Source organism: Halyomorpha halys, unplaced genomic scaffold (genome assembly GCF_000696795.3).
Source record: "Halyomorpha halys isolate HHAL.00 unplaced genomic scaffold, Hhal_1.1 Scaffold52.1, whole genome shotgun sequence".
Lineage (NCBI taxonomy): Eukaryota > Metazoa > Arthropoda > Insecta > Hemiptera > Pentatomidae > Halyomorpha > Halyomorpha halys.
In genome coordinates this window covers 913,625-931,597 of record NW_027104988.1, presented here as the reverse complement: position 1 = coordinate 931,597, position 17,973 = coordinate 913,625, and the positions used below count along the sequence as shown (strand labels likewise).

General features: G+C 29.2%; 2 protein-coding genes across 3 annotated transcripts in view; one reads left to right on the top strand and one right to left on the bottom strand.

Moving 5' to 3' along the window:
• Positions 1–364: 364 nt before the first annotated feature.
• ND-51 (NADH dehydrogenase (ubiquinone) 51 kDa subunit) lies at positions 365–14,890 on the bottom strand. Its single transcript, XM_014437405.3, has 10 exons — positions 14,710–14,890; positions 14,547–14,614; positions 10,554–10,698; positions 10,386–10,479; positions 8,862–9,060; positions 7,834–8,064; positions 5,397–5,629; positions 3,204–3,407; positions 1,628–1,742; positions 365–777 (listed from the first exon to the last, which is right to left on the bottom strand). Exons 1-10 carry the CDS (start codon positions 14,753–14,755, stop codon positions 688–690), a joined length of 1,425 nt encoding a protein of 474 aa, XP_014292891.1. The 5' UTR covers positions 14,756–14,890; the 3' UTR covers positions 365–687.
• A 360-nt stretch (positions 14,891–15,250) lies between these two features.
• The window catches only part of LOC106691590 (beta-lactamase-like protein 2 homolog), a 10,244-nt gene continuing 7,521 nt past the window's right edge, over positions 15,251–17,973 (top strand). Inside the window, exons 1-5 of one of the 2 annotated variants that reach the window (XM_067047169.1) lie at positions 15,251–15,581; positions 15,654–15,814; positions 17,074–17,188; positions 17,259–17,457; positions 17,530–17,655. In XM_067047169.1, the coding sequence (XP_066903270.1) occupies positions 15,460–15,581; positions 15,654–15,814; positions 17,074–17,188; positions 17,259–17,457; positions 17,530–17,655 (723 nt within the window). In that variant the 5' untranslated portion in view covers positions 15,251–15,459. Of the gene's footprint in view, positions 15,582–15,650; positions 15,815–17,073; positions 17,189–17,258; positions 17,458–17,529; positions 17,656–17,973 lie in introns of both variants that reach the window. The other variant, XM_067047166.1, reaches the window with a different exon arrangement.

The following is a 17,973-nucleotide window of genomic DNA, read 5'->3' as shown; positions in this document are numbered from 1 at the left end:
AATATTCAGCAGATGAACCCTCAAATATTTCCTAATACAGAGATATTAAACATTTTTGTGGATTTGATGTGTTTGTTGGGTTCAACAAATAGATGAAGGATTTTCTGCACTAAACGGGTGGGGTACTTAAAGAACTATAATATAGCATTAACTTGTATTTTATAATAGCCATGTTTGTATTTTAGTTCTTTCTTCTTTGCTAAATGTGGTACAAACAAAGCAAACACGAATGCTAAGTTGTTATTAGCATAGTGTTCTTAAACAAAACTAATAAAATTACTGAAATATTATTTGCATTCTGGGTTAATATAAAACAAAAGCATTTGTAAAATAGCTTCATGATAAAGGTTAATAAGATCATTAATAACAAATAATAAATTTTATTTTTGAGAAATTAAACAGTAAAATCATAATCAAAAAATGAAAATTTGATCACACAAATTATGAGTATTTACAAATAAATAAAATAAAAACATCATGAGCATTATACACTTTTGAGAACAAGTGATAAAATATTTTATATTATCTATTATAATAAAACAAATATGGATGTAATTTTGCAGTGTAGCTCAAGTTGAAATAGCCAGATTTACAGTAGTATCGACTGAATGCATCATTTAATACATTAGCTTAACCTTTGAAGTTCTTAATGAACCAATATACTACATCAAATGAGTAAAGATAAGCCTAATTAGCGGCAGCACGGCGCTCAGGTTTACTCTCGTGGAACTTCTTCATCCTTGCTTCCAGCTCTGGCCTGAAGTGCCTTATTAGACCCTAAAAGTTAAAATTACAAATAAATAAAAAATAAGGTGCAAATTACAAAATCAGACCTAACACAATCTTCTCATCTATTTTATGTTTTATCTCTCATTGGTTCAACAGGGATAAGCTTTTTAGTGATACAAGGGGAGGCTACGGAACTCTGATTTCAATAAAACTTTTCTGGAAATATTAGGTCAAAAATATTTGATACATGCCAAATGTTCTTACCAAAGGACATTCTAGGAGCAAAGGAAAAAAGTTTTTTTTTTTTGTAATTTATAATTTTGTATATTATTTTTATTATCATATTCCAGAATTGCTCTGCATGTATTTTAATTGTTTATTAAAATATAATAATCAATTTGTTTTTGTGCAGAAAAAGAAATAACATTGTTGACTGAGTTAAAATGAATAAAAAGTCCCAATTTTTTTTTTTCATAAATATATTTATATACCTCACAGGACTCACTTCGTAATGTCAGTTGTTTGGTAAGAGTATATGGCATACAATTGCATAAAAAATATCTTAAATATTTTTTCTTTCCTCCTAGGTCTCATTGGCAAGAATCTCTATTTATAGGTACTATCTAACATGCTGACAACTACAGTACTCTTTTTGAGGCACACAACCCAGATTTACATCAATCTATAACATATTTTATCTATCCTACACAAATATGTTAAGAAAACAAACTATGGGATAAATCACAGTGGTACTCTACACTTCTTCCCAATTTCACAATCCCGAGAGGGCCCCGGATTTAGTATTAATATAGAAGATAAAAAACAAAGCTTTAATTGTTATGAGTTATTAAAAACAATCCAATGATAAATAATTATTAAAGCATTCAATTAAGCTCACCTGAACAGGCCATGCAGCACCGTCTCCTAAGGCACAGATGGTATGCCCTTCAATTTGTTTACTTAGTTCCCAAAGCATGTCTATTTCTGCAGGCTGGGCATTACCAGTCACGAACCTATAAATAAAAAGAAGAAAAATACTGAACACGAGATCTTAACATCTAGAAATAATAAACAAAACACCGAAAGAAGCAAATAAAGAGAATTATACAATCAATAAATTTTTTATAGTACATAATAATATACATATTACATAAAATTTTACTTTAAATTCAATATTTTGGTTTAAATAAAAAGAATTTCAGAAACAAATGAAAATATAAAATGTTTTCACAAAGTGGTTACATTAATATGAAATGAAATAAAAAATTAATCATTATTCTGGGACACTTGGTCCACTAAGAATAACAATTATGAACAGAATTATGAAGTTTTTGTCTGGCTACATTAAATTACACTATAGTTCACGGAAGTTTGATAGTCTAGGAGATGGATATATAGTTGATGTCTGAATGAGGTTAAGGAGGAAGCTTTATGAATGGATATAGGTAACAAATTCCAAAATGAGGTAGCTTGGTAATAAGGAAGGGCTTTGGTTCAACAAGAATGGCCTTGGTTTTTGTTAAATTCAGACTCAATTTATTTTCAGAAGCCCAACGGTGTATATTGTCAATGCCGTCCTGAAGCTTACAAGATGCCTAGATCAAGTCAGAAGGATGAAAAGATATGTATATTTATAGGTCGTCAGCATACAGATGACATTGGAATTGTTGGCTAGCGTTAGGTTAGTCATTTATATAAACGGAGAATAGGGTTGGTGAGAGGGAGGAACCTTGAGGGACACCGTGAGAGAGAAGCAGTAATGATGAGGGGGGTTTATTAGGAACAACTATAGTTTGGGAGCGGAGAGACAGGAAGGAGTGAAAACAGTCCAAGGAACTGTTGGACAGGGATATATTGTGCAGTTTTGAAAGGAGGATTGTATGATCAACAGAGTCGAAGGCTTTTGAAAAGTCAAAGAGTACGAGGATTATACTTTTTTGTTGGTCTAAAGAGGAATAAAGGTCTTGGGAAATTTTATAGGTATGGAAACACTATAAATATACATTGTTTTAAAATATTATCAACTGTACAATTTAAAAATAAAATTTTATTAAATATCACAAAAAAGCTTATTATTACTGAATAAATATTTCTACAAAGAGTACCTCAAAACATGTATTATGTTTTAACAATTTTAAACCTGTGAGATTTGATGAGAAAATATGTGTAAAAGAGTTAACCTTCAATTTATTCCTTAGAGCATATTCAAGTAGAGAACAAGTAATTATAGTAAAAACTATTTTTTAAAAATTATTTTGAATGTTGTTATGAATATTTTAACTTAGGCAGAGTTAAAATTAGGATTTTCTTTTTTATATGTTATGTCCTGACTTGCTTAAATATTATTTATAAATATTCATAATTTAATGAGTCAGTGAATTATCAGGAAAAAATAATAAATAAAATAGTAGGAAGAAAGAACTGCAGTATCATATAAAAGAGGCCATTATATTATAGCTATATATGTTCTTTACCTTTCTGTAATTTTGTACATCCAATTGATGCCCTCCCTGCACGGAGTGCACTGACCACATGATTCATGCTTGTAAAACATTATGAGGCGACTTATAGCTTTGACGATATCGGTAGATTTATCCATCACAATGACAGCTGCGGTGCCCAAGCTGGTCTGGCAAGCCAACAATCCATCAAAATCCATTAATGCATTATCACATACCCTAAGAAAAAAAATTATAACCATAAAAATCTTCATTACTACTCATTCTTCCAATAAATTTCCATTAAAAATCAAACATTTCTGACAAAGCAATCAAATACATTATTATCATATTTATTTATTACACATTATTATCATATTTATTTTTCTCTGAATTAAGGTTGTTATCTCATTTTGTTTTTAGACCAGTAAGACCTGAAATTCAGGTTGAAACATTGGCACAAATAAATAAGTTTTGCTGATTTGCATATTTTTGCAGGCAGCACCCGCGACCATCTCATATCGATCTACAGTAAACTATTAACATTTCATTAAAATATTTACACTAAGCTCTTTTAATAATTACACTAAGTATTTAATAATACACTAAGCTCATAACAGAGTTGCTACCAATTAATAAATAATCTAATTAATATTATAGTACATGCTTTAGAATTCAAACCACTCTGTAATCTGAACTTCCTTTAGTGTTTGAGTACTGGGGGGGGGGGAGGAATAAGTTTGTATGTGAAAAGAATTATAATGGAATAACACTTTATATTTAATGAAATTCTATAAACGACTAAATAACACTTTTAAAAACAATAAAAAAATTCAGAAATCTGTAATGTGATCATTTAAATCAAACATGAGCAACATCCTAAAAGTGAAAGATGTAGACCAAGAACTGTGAAAGCAACCAATCTTAAGAAGAGATAATAGCTTCTGTTTTAGAAAATTGGTATTATTATTTGATTTTTAAATAAAACAGTAGATGTCAACACTGCTCCTCTGGCATGGAACCTTTGTTTGGTTCAATTGTTGAGGTCTGTTCAGAAACATACTCTTAATCTGTTTCTTTATAAATCCCTCCCTAAATCTGCAACAATTTGGTAGCAGACCGTGGCTTAGTGCATAAAAGGTTAAGTGATGAGAGTTATTTACTTACATTAATGGATACGTAAGCTTTGTGATTTTATTTAGAACTAACTGTCAAAATTAAACACAAAGGACAAAGGACACCACAGTATTCGACATTGATAAGGCCTGCTACAGAAAATTATGGGATCTGATCGATGAAAATTTAAACCTTATTTAGAGAAAAAAGGGTAATATGAAGAAATAATAGAAAAAGGTATGCTGACTGGAGAAGATGCAGCTTAGGCTAAGAAAAATAAACAGATTCAGCATGGGCATAGGCAGAGGGGACCTGGAGGGAGCTGCAGATTTTTGGGACCCAACAAAAAAAAATTAAGAAAATGTGAACTTATTTGATAGAAACTTTCTTTCTGGAAAATCCATGCTATAATTTCTAAGGTAACATTGTTGAGTTGACATCCCCACAGATCACAACCACACCTTTGAAGAGATAAGATGGATATACGTCGGTTCTTAATTAAAAAAGGTTCAATCAATAGCGCAAAAATATTGAGGGGAACGAATAATAATAAAAGGAGACATAGAGAGTGATAAAGACCCTGAAGACAAAGTTCCTGTACTGAAAGAACGAGAGACAACAAACATCAAGTGGTGATGAAATAGTCGATGTAGTCTCAAATAAAGATCATTTCAAAACTCTTAGTTCCCTTAAAACAATGACTGAAGTGTATGTGGTCAAAGAATTAACTGTTTCCCTGATTCCATTGAAAATGAAAGATCTGTATTTATCGAAGACTATGCTGTTGATGTAGATGAAGAAATATTAGATGTTAATGCAGAAAAACTTTACCAACAGATGAAGAAACATTTTATTGAAGATTTTTACACTGAAGAAGATGAAGAACACCCTAGATGAAATGCAGATGACTGTTATTGGGATCTGGATGAAAACAATATGGATTGTGAAGCAAACAATTTAGAAAAAGGTTAGACATACTCATACCAAAAAGAAGCAGACACTAAGAAAAAAAAAGGGATTTAGTAATACAAAAAATATTGCCAAACCTCCTATTAAACCAAATGTTCAAAATGACTTCTGAGAGGAGAATATTGAAATCAATTAATTACTCACTCTTTAGGAATAAGCGGAGTTGAAGAGCCACCAGGTATAATAGCCAGCAAATTATCCCAGCCTCCACGAACACCACCAGCATGCCTTTCAATTAATTCTCTCAATGGAATAGACATTTCTTCCTCAACTGTGCAAGGAGTATTGACATGTCCAGATATGTTGAATAGTTTTGTACCAGAATTACGAGGTCGACCAAGCCCAGCAAACCATTTTCCTCCTCTACGAAGTATAGTCTGAAAAAATAATAAATAAATTATAATTTAATTAGATGCATTATATTAAATAATCAAGTTAGTTCTTTTTCTGCAAAGTAAGATCATGTTCGAAAGAACCTATTCCATTCTATAAAGTAACATAGAAGGCCCATAGGATATTTCAAGATTGTAAGTCTCCACATAAGAATAGCTAAGAGAGTAGGGTATACATACAAATAAAAAAAACTACCAATAACTCTACAAATAGTGAAGCCTTTAAAATTTTACCATTTGGAGAAGATTTTATTCAACAAACCACCATACTGGAATTCTTCTCTATCAACATCCAAGAGAAAGTGTTGTAGCTTCTTAGAAGACCTAGGTGTTAGCATCAAGGATATAACAATCTTGACAGAAAATATTATACATGTATACTAGTTTTTTTTAAACTTATTTATTTTAACTGATATACTAATGTGACTATTGTATCTTTGATTTATTTTTACAATGCTACCTAATGATAAATTCATTTAATTTGTGTAACGGATCACTGGAGAGGGCAAGGTTGAGAAAGTGAAATAGGGAGAAAACATTTGACAAATAAATAGAATAAAATTGTTGAATAGGAAAAAAAAATTGGTTTAAACATTCATGCATATATTTAGTGTATAGACGGTTATTAATTGTAAAATGAAAAGGTAGAAAACAAATTGCTTTATCATCATGTAAATACATGTAGTTTATATATGTCCAGTCATGGCTAGATGGGTATGCTGTATATTTAGCAACCCAATGTATTTAGGCAGCATGGCCAAATAAAGCATTTTTCTCTTGTCCCGTAGGTCCTGCAAGCAAGGCTTATGTATATTTCTTACAAGCGGAGGCAATGGACATGGGATCATCGATTTCAATGAAATTTTTTTGGGTGATATTAGGTTATGTATTTTTGGAACTTTTGGATGTTAGCACATACCACATTTGTGCTATATGTATTTAATGGTTATTATACCTATTTGATGGTTATTATCGATTTTTTTTTGTGTTTAACAGGAACAATATAATATTTATCGTATTAAATGAGTTTAAATATGAAAAATAACAAAAACCAAGTTGCTTGCAATAAAGTATACCAAAAACTTTGTCTAGAAAAAATGAAGACAAAATCGGTTTTACCATTTTTTTAAACCATTAAATACAAATTTTCATAAAAATTAAACATTTTTGGGGTTGATTTTTAAGGTAATTGTTTTCCTGCCAATGTCCCGCATTCACAAAATAAATTCATTATTCTTCACAATGTTATCCAAATCCAACGTATCAACAATTGTTAAGACAGCTGAATTCCTGATCTTTCAACCAACATTCATATCTTTAGATATTGTGCCTTTATTAGGGAGAAAAAGCAGTATCAAATCAAGAAAATTTTCTCAAATGTTTTATTTTATATCTCAGGTTCTACTTTGTTAACAAACGTCCAATTTGAACCATTTAATGCAGTTTGAATATCCTAAGCCCCTTTTTTTAGTTTTGTGTACATTATTGGTTCTGAAGTTATTACAATTTTTGTGATTTTCTAAAACAACTGAGACCCAGCCCAGCAAGCTAAAATTTTAAGTAAAAAATTTTTATTTTTTGATTACTACAGAAATATTCAAAGATTTTCTGGGGTGCGAATATCAACTTTATTTTTCCATAAAAAAAAATCTCGTTCATAGGTCAGTTTATAATTATTTTAATACATTGTTACAATAATGGGATTGTGAGGTAATAATGTACGAATCAATTATTTACATACAAATTTGTAAAAATTGTAAAATGACAAAAATAATTAACATTTGTATTAAATGAGATCCACTTATAGCAAAAACCAAAAATCGCTTACAACATAACAGGAAAAAAAGCCTTAGATACAAATGTTTTATTTATTGATTTTTATTTGAACTGTATCCCAGTCAGTGATACCGGTGTAGGCACCATGTTCTAATTAAAGTGTTTGTTTTTGAAAGCTTCAAGAGGGGACATCATCAAATCAAGAGAAATACAAGTACAATGTAGGTGCAGACTAATTGTAGACCATTATCAGATACAAACCCACAAATTAGACCAAAATGTTAGAATGCATTAAAAAAAATTCCACTAGTTATGCGATTTGTTTCTTGGCTACAACCCTCCTTCCCAAACAAATCATACTTCATTATGTCTTGAGTCAATGATATCAAAAATTGAATAATAAGTATACTGACCGGTGAAACAGCAACAGTTTCAACATTAGTGACAGTAGTCGGGCAACCGAAGAGACCAACATCAGCTGGAAAAGGAGGCTTCAATCTGGGCTTACCCTGCTTTCCTTCCAGTGACTCAATAAGAGCAGTCTCTTCACCACAAATATATGCTCCTGCACCTCTATGCATAAATACATCAAAATCATAACCAGAGCCACAGGCATTCTTACCAATGAGCCCAGCTTGATAAGCCTGAAATTATTATAAAAGGTTAAATAAATGTTAAAAATTAATAAACAACTGGTCAAAGAAAAAGTAAAATAAAAGTTTCCAAATACACTTAATATCAACAAACAAATAAAATCTTAGGTTTAATTTTTTTTTTTTTAATTAACAAGTTTTGTGCTTGGATAACTTAGATACAAGTAGAAAAATTACAGTTTCTATCAGTTAACAACTGAATATCTTCACATAAGCTGTGGTACTTCGTAAGTAGACAAAAATCAGTATACTATTTAAAAAAAACAAATACATCATTTTAGAGACGCTGCCAAGGAATTCTTAAAGTTTACAAAATTATACAAATATTCTACAAAACAGTGGTTGAGATGAGATGTCTCAATAATTACGTACTGTTTATTTTTTTAAAAGAGTATATAAACTGTGTTGTTGATTTTGTAGGACTTACGATGTATTATAGATTAAGAGACAATATGTCATTTGTTTCCAAGAAATTAATCTAGTTAAAGGAATTAAAAAAACAGTTCAAACAATACAAAAATGAAATACAGACAGTAAATAGTTTTGAGTTTAATAAGGACATAAAAATGAGTATAAAGAATAAAAAGATGCCTTTCGATTGAGACATGCCTGATACGAGGAGAAATCTTTTTATTCTCCTGATCTAGATTCCTATAGCATCAAAAGGCCATAAGTCAAGATGAATTAATGAATCAAATTAATAAAATGAAAGTTAATTTATCACTTCAAAAAATTCTTCTAGAAATTTTCCTCTTTCAAAAACAGTTGTAAAGAAATACAATACTCACTTCAGCTATTGCGACCTGCATATTGGATGCCTCATTATAAAATTCACCACGAATGTATATGTAAGCTGCTCTGGCTCCCATGGCTCGGCCAGCAATAAGACATCCTTCAACTAATTTGTGTGGATCATGCCTCATTATTTCTCTATCTTTACAAGTACCAGGCTCACCCTCATCCGCATTGACAACAAGGTATTTCGGCCTAAAACAGCAAATATAGTGGTCAATAAACTTACATTTATAACTCGAAACTGATTTGCCGCACTAGAAAGGAAAAAGTAACAAATGGATTAAATTTTAAACGCTAAATAGAAGTTTTGAATTACCCACACCCTCTCCTCTCCTTTCAGAAATAAACACTTTTTTTTTATATCACCATTATTAAAACAAGGAGAACCATCTCTAATATTTTTAGTTGAATCGATTTTTTTGATACAAAGATCAAGTAAGTAGTAATTATATTTTAAGATAAAGATTAAAAGGGTTTTTATCTTTGCTGAAATTGGCCCGATTTAGATGTTTGATTGCCATACTATTACTTGTCTATATTTTGTAGAGAATTAAATTATCCTTTATATTAGTGGCTATAATGTTTCAGGAAATGTATAGTTTTAGATTATTTGAAAAACTAATTTTTTTTTAAAACTCTAAAAGAGTCAGAATTTTTTTCAACCCAATCTTATTCCTCATGTACTGAATAAGGAAAGCCACCATTAATAACTTCAGCTTATCATCTTTTTAGAAACAGCGATCACTAAGTCTGCCAGCGAGCAATACCTGCTCATTAATATGTTAAAATAAAGATAAAACGGATTTTAAACCATTTGTAGTCCAATTTGGATGTTTATTTTGATTCTCTGTGAATGAAATTATCTTTTATAAATTTATTATACACTATGAGGTCATAATGTTCCAAGAGATGTATATCTTGTATAACTAATTTCTTTAGGTACAAGAAAAAAGTTTTTTTAACCGAATTGGGTCCAAATAATTTTAAACCGAGACTAATTACAAATCTGCAGAATAAAGAAAATCACTAATAAATATTTCAGCTTCATAGCATTTTTCATTATGGTGGTCAATAAGTCAGTGAGTGGTTATAAACACACACAAAAACAGGCAGATTTTAATATGTATAGAGAAAGATAAAATTGTTTCCATGTAAATATGCATACACAGAATATTTTTTAATTAATATGGATATTGATTGGGTTACTTGATACAGTTAATTGTAACCGTCTCTTGGTAATATATGATTTATATTATATTAGTTCTTTTTAGAAGAAAATTAAATTATCTTTAAAAAGAGTGGTTATAATGTTTTGGTGTATGATTCTGATGTATACATATTTTTTAACCACTTAGAGCCTAAATTGTTTGAAGTCCAGTCTCATTGCACAAAGGGAACAGCCATTAATAATTTAACTTCAAAGTAATAGACAGTAATATACAGATATCAAGAATTAATTTTATGAAATACTCGTATAAACTCTAATCTACTAAAAGAATAAAAAAGTATGTAACTACCTTCCATCAGACGGTTTATTCATAAAACTCCATTTCATTCCAGAAGGGAAGCCTGCACCTCCTCTGCCTCGGAGCCCAGAAGTCTTAACCTCATCTATAAAGAAAAAATGAATAAAAGATGAATAAACATGTGGTATCTAAAAATTATCAATGACAAGTTCAACTTACTTATAATGAAGTCTGCTCCTTTCTCGACTATTTCTTTGGTTTTATACCAATCACCCCTCTTTAAAGCACCTTTTAATCTCCAATCATGGCGCCCATACAAATTTGTGAAAATCCTATCTTCATCAGCTAGGGGTCCATATTTCTCCTGTAAATAAAAAAATTATACAACTGTTTTATTATTCATTAATAACAAAAGAAAAACATTATAACAATGATTTTTTAACTTGAAACCTATAAATTGATGTTAACGCCATAATATATACCTTGTAAATAATATTGAGTTAGTCTTAGTGTTTAATTTAATAACGTTTATTTTTATTTATATTAATTTAATTGGATTTAATTATTTGAAAAGAAAAAATGTAATTATATTTGTGTGTTATAATGAGTAATAGAGACAGTTGCTAGGGGCTGATAATTGTTGCTAAGGCATCATCTAGCAACGGACCGACCATCTTAGTTTTTTTATGGTAGTTCCGGCTAATTAGTAGCCATGGTAGTGTCTCAGCAGTCCTGTCTGTGTTTATAGTTTAATAGTTTAGACATTTTTTGAGTGTTTTAGTCGTCATAACAGTTTGGAACCAGAACACTTCTGTGTTTCGATTTTAATATGAGTTCCGGATAATTAGTGGCCAGGAACGTGTGTAATCAGCCCTGTCTGTGTTCATTTTGTCGGCTCGCCTAATACATTAATACGACTGTTGGATATTTGGACCATCGATGAGCCACTACACCAACTTTGGACCATTGCAGCGGTTTATTTAGCTACAAGAGCTGCGACCTACACATCTCGGCAGCACTCTTCCTCTGACCTATCGGAGTGGAGCAACCTTACATTGACTAATATTTATTTTATATATTTATTTGTTTGTTTTTTGTAAATTAGTTTCTTTTCGTTTTCATAATTTATCAAACTATTTTATTTTTATCTGAGAGGTCTTTTTATTTTTACTTGTATTCATTATTAGTCATAGTTTATTTATTTTAGTTTAAGTTTTTAAAATGTTTAAATTGGCCAAATAAATGTTTAATCCAAACCAGTTTGTTGTTTCTTCATTTTTAAAGCCTTCCAACAAAAAGACATAGTCGATTTGAGGTGGCTTTAACAATTGGACTAATTAAATTATAATACATCTCTAAAAGCACTCCTAAAGACTAAAACATTCACAACATCCAAAACAGGTGAGAATAAACACTGAGTTCAAAAAATATTTTTCTTTTAATTAAGAAAATTGTGGTAGCTCAAAATCATCAGAAATGCATTTTAGAGCATCAGCAGACTCATCTCTCTAAACCAGTTTGTTAGACTTTTTCCAAAGTAATTAATACTATGCCAAGGAATGTATATTTCTTCCAAAGAAAGGTGAGATGTTTACTATTATTACATAATTTCTCGTAAGTCCCACCAGCTTTCCATGTTACCATCTAAAGAAAAATGTAATATTTTAAAGTTGGAGTATCTACGTTAAAAACTCTTTAATGAAGAGTTGACAACTACTGAATTACAAAACTTTTCTTTGGGGTATGGGAATTGTATCAATCACTTATGAACTAAAAGACTTCCCTAAATTATATAGTACAAATCTCAAGAAGTCCTTTTTTCAAAGCTCAATGTATATCATTGAGTAGTGAAATTATATTTTATTGGTGTTTATTAACATTATTAAGGGAAAGTAAACATACTAAAAATTTGAAATTTTCAAATCCTTTTATTCTTAAAAGTTCTAATAAAAATAAACAGTTTTGGTACTAAATTCAATCCATTAAAAAAAGAAAAAAACAGTAATATGTACAAATAAGACAATATACACTTCAACGAAAATATTAGGGAATTATTCATGATTTACACATATTAATAGATTTTACATTATAGATTAGGATATTAAATCATATATAATAATTAGCAAGGAATGACTTAAAAAAGGTTTGAATTCCAACATTTTTATGATTATTTTTTTTTAATAAATTACAAAACAAAAGTATGAGACATAGTCATTTTCAAATGTAACTGGGTTAAAATTTAAAAAAAATCTAAACTGTTGGAGGCATCTGATAACAATTTATTTTTCAATGCTGCAGAAAAATAATAAACCTATATATTATATATAAACCTGATAAGATTAGATTAAATTGGTCAAATCCAGTGAAAGACACCACAAATAGTTTTTTTATTAATAATTATTAACAAGTAGAATGTTAATTCTTCATATCTGATAATTTAATGTTTTGATAAAAATAAGTCACTAATCACCACCCAGAATTTCAAAACTAACAACACTACCAAATATAAACTACTGACTTCTGTGACTTTGTAGAGTAACATATTCAACTTTAATGCATTTGTATTATTGTTTAGTAATTTTCTTAATATTTAAATATTAAATATAAATAGATTCAACAGGTGATTTTGTGCAATAATTTTGATCTATTTTTTAATAAAATATTTTACTAATGTACGTTACATGAATAAAAAACAAATGATATTAACAAAAAAGTATATTTCACTTATGACAATACTTAAGACAAGATAATTGTTATTGAACCAAGGAAGTATAATATAAGCAGAGTAAAACGTCCATAAAGAATAAAAAAATTTATTTGTTGTGATCATTACAAAAGTATATTTTTAATCAAGGTATGATCTAAATCTATAAGCACAAAAAATAGATTGGTTTCCTTCTTTATAGCCAATTTAACAGATTATTAAGTACTAGTTTAAAAAACAAGTCCCAGTGGTAGAAACTTCTACACTCACTCACACAGAACGCTACAAGTTAGTACATGCATGACTTTCATCAAAAAATATTCATTAGGGGGTTTGTTTATCTCTGTAGAGTGAGCAGAAGTCAGTAAAAATTGTGCAATTTTTAATTCCCTACTACTAGAGCTTGGTTTGTACATCGGTACCAATTATTATTTTTACACTCATAGTCATTTTATATTCAAATAAATGTTTCAATTAACAATCTTGGATTTTCCAATAAAATTGTTTGTGAGCAAAGGAAAACATAAATATTTCCATAAATAACCTAGAAATTAAATTATAAATGATTTGGATTTTATTGATACCTATGACTTTAACTTTAGTCATAATACTGAAAATAATTATAATGAATGCTATAATTAATAAATCATTCTCAATCCAAGAACTTATACATTACACTTATGAATGTATACATCCTCTAATAAACACATTCAAACATAAACAAGTCAAAAATAGACCAAAGCGAATAAGAACAATATGAAAAAAATATCCAATGAAAGTGGGAACTTGTAGTCCTACTATCTGAATTTTGCTTAACTTAATTTTGTCTCTCATCACAAGGATAATGCACTCATTGGTCAGTTTCAGACATGACAAGCAAACAAGCCGTAAAAAAAATAGATACCCAGATTATGTAACATGGGACTCATCAGAAGAAATTGTAATAAAAAGAAAAATTACAAGTCATCTACTAGCCCATATACTAACTAAACTAGTACATTACTCAAAAGGTACATGAAAAATACAATATAGTAATAATAAGCCTAAAATCCAACCTTATTCACAACATTGAGCAATAGAGCATAGCTGAAAAACTAAATGTCAAATGACATTAATGCTAAGATAAAATAACACAAAAAATAAGTACAAAAGACAGAATTATTGATGCATTACATTAAAGCCTTCAACTTATTAAATTATAGCTCAGGCCCGATAGGCAAAGTAAAACTCTCACATGATGACCTTTACAGATCATTACTTCAAAGATTAAATGTTAGTCCAAAAACAGACATAAAACAAAATATATTGTTGTTTTCATGACATTAAAATAGATAACACAGATGATTAATCCAAGTTTAGAACCACTTCAAGTCAATTTGTAGAAAAGATGAACACAACTTCATAAATTTGATTATTATGCTAAAAAAAGTTAAAAATTTACCCAACATCAATATTTATAACTTACGAATATACTGAGAAATATAAATAATAGTGTAATAAAAACTAACCTTAGTCGGTGGCGGAGCAGTTTGATTTTTTCTTACAATGACATTGCCAAGAGGAACTGCAACTTGATCTATTTAAAATGATAATAACCAAAAATTATTTAAAAAAAAAAAAAAAAAAAGGAGAACAGAAAGAATTAGTATATTCAATTAAAGATCTACTCACTGAGATTGGGCTTGATAAGGACAGCTCTGGTCAACGTACTTGCCATTATCTTTCACTAAAAACAGTTCGAAATATTAATTTAAACGTTGAACAATCCTAAAAGTCTTCACAATCCCCAACTACCACAGACCAAAACAGCTGTTTCTTCCTTTCTTCATCAACCCTTCAGAAGGTTGGAATAAAATAAAAGTATCGATGTTATTGAGTATAAATCGACATTGCTGTTAATAAATCTTTGTTACTTGAAAAATTTTGAAGTAGTATCACTTCGCATATTTTTTAATATTGAATATTTTCGGTTCAAGATACATTTCATAAACGTTCTTTTCATGTTTTTATCTACTAAAAAATATTTTAAGTATAAATAATAATATTCGATATTCCGATTTTTCTGGTATTCATCATTATTTGATTGATTATTAAAATATATTTTAACACCATTGTAAACCCCTGTAGAGGACGTTAGCTAAAACAGCGCCAACATTTAAAACTTGCTTTATGTGTGTCTCATAAATTCTTAACAATTATGTTGAGTGACTGTTATGAACAAGTTTCATACCTACTTTTGAAAGAAAAGTTTTTAAATACTAAGTCATAAGCTATTGATTTTTGTAGTTTTTACTCATCAAATATTGTTGCCAATATAAAAGGTTATTTTATATTGAAAGCATATTTGGTCAGGTTATCATGACCAAGGTCAATTTTCTCAATATTTAATTAGACTTTGATTTCTTCACACTGTTTATAAGGATGTCTACTGTATTACCGATCGTATCTAAGCTAACGCCTAGAGTTATTAGAATCTTAGGTTGTAATCCTGGTAAAATGACTCTTCAAGGCACCAACACTTACATTATAGGAACAGGGAAAAAGTAAAATGTTAGACCCTTTTTGCTCTTTCTTGGTTGACATTAATGGACATGATATTTTATTGTTTTCAGAAGGATATTATTGGATACTGGGGAAAAAGGGAAAAAAGACTATATAAATGAATTGAAAAAAATATTGCACCAAGAGTCTGCATCAATTGAACAGGTTATTGTTACTCATTGGCATGGAGATCATATTGGTGGTCTACGAGATGTTAACAGTATTATTGGTGATGGTAAAATCTTTAATCACATACTACGTTGTGATTGTCTAGAATAGCACTGCATTATGAAAATAAAATATATACCTAAATGTCTGAAAATGTTCTATTACTTTGTTTTTTTTTGGTATCATTTAATTAAAAGTTCGTTAATAATTTATAATTTTTGTGTGATCATAAATATTCTGATTTGCTATTAGTTTGAGCTGTCAACTGGCAACTGAACAGGCTATATATTATTGCCCTAGGTTTGGATGCTTCATATAGAGATTTGTGATTCAATTCTCAGTTCCTCATCATCAACTTTCAATTTTAATTAAAATAACTGTCGCTCAATATTATTTTTATGATGAAGATAATGTCATCAAACTTTTATTCTTTATTTAACAGGAATTTAATCCCTAAGCTTTATAATTTGAATTTCTCTTACTGATCAAAATTTAAACTGTAAAACAAAATAATTTCTATCTTCTTAAAAACCTCTCACCGAAAAAACAGTACTACATTATATATTGGGTGAATGATCTTTTCATTCCTTAAGGTGATCTTAAAACTAAAATAATGTATAGTATTTTTTAAAATATCAATCAAACCATTACGTGTTCTGTAAATAAAGCATTTATTATTATTATTATCTGCCATCCTGTCTAAGTGATCTTCCCACCTTCCTAGTTTAATTAGAACTGGAAATACCAGCTTCATATTCTTGTGCTTCTTCAGACCTCTCCATCATTTTGTAGGTCCGAAAATTCTGTGCAAAACAGCCTGAACATTTCTCTCTAAGATAAGAATATCCCTCTAATAATGTTTTGAACCCAGTTCTGTGGAATATATTGTTTTATTGGAGTTTTATGACATCTTTTGTATAACATTTTAAAGTTTTATGACGTAGTACCTTGCTGGTTAAAGCAATATGAATTAAATGTGGCAAAATAAGTTAGTTTGATAAACTCAATATTATTTATAAACATGTATATTTGTCCCATCCCTGCCTCTAGGTAGTTTCCTGCTATTGTTAATGTTTTTTGACATCTGGTCACTGTATTGTTTATATTTTACAAATATAATTTACTATAATGGCATGAGTTTTCCATAAAGAAAATTAAAATGAAGTTCAGTCGTTCAATTAATGATTTCTCCTCCCTTCCTTAATATTGTTTTATAATTTAAAAGTTTAATGATTCAGCTTATACTTCTTTAACATTATTCACTTATTTTAATTTTTAATTTAGTTCTTAGTATTATTCAGTAAAGTTTATAATTAATGATTATAGAACTTAGTGCTTGGAAATATCCCAGAAATGATGTAAAAAATGAATCCTATGATGGCATAACCATTCATAGCCTACAAAATCAACAAGAACTGTCTGTCGAAGGAGCCTCACTTAGGTTGTTTGAAAACTTTTTTTTGTTCATATATTAATCAGCTCCATATAATAGAATGTATTTGGTTTTATAGAATTATTTATACTCCAGGACACACAACAGATCATGTTGTCGTATATATGAAAGAAGAAAATGCATTGTTCAGTGGAGATTGTATATTAGGGGAAGGTACAGCAGTGTTTGAAGATTTGTATGATTATATGAAATCCTTAAATATAATTTTGAATTTGAAACCTGATGTTATCTATCCTGGCCATGGCCCAGTTTTGGAGGTAGGTTTAAATCCTTTTAATTTTATGAATTTTAACATTGATTATTTTGATTGATATTTAACTGATTTTCAGACTCCTGTAGAAAAGATACTGTATTATATAAACCACAGAAATCAAAGAGAATCACAAATTAAAGAGGTGCTTGCTAAAAAAGAGCAGCCTTTATCAGAGTTGGATATTGTTAAAATCATTTACAAGGTATTATTGAGTTATTTATTTTCTATATTTTGAGTGGAAAACTTAATATGTGTATGCATTATTGTATTTATTTTAATATTTAAATTGTTGATGTGAAGAAACTTCCAATTTGAATATTCTATATTTTGTTCCTGCAAAACATTTCAGGATATTATCCCATATTCATGTATTATTTCATCCTAAAATTGTAAAAATAAGTTATTTTTATCTATATGTTATATCTATACACTTAAAATTCTTGTAATCATATTTACCTATATTTTATCAATTTCCATTTTGAAATCTATATAAATACAGACTATATAATATATGTATCTT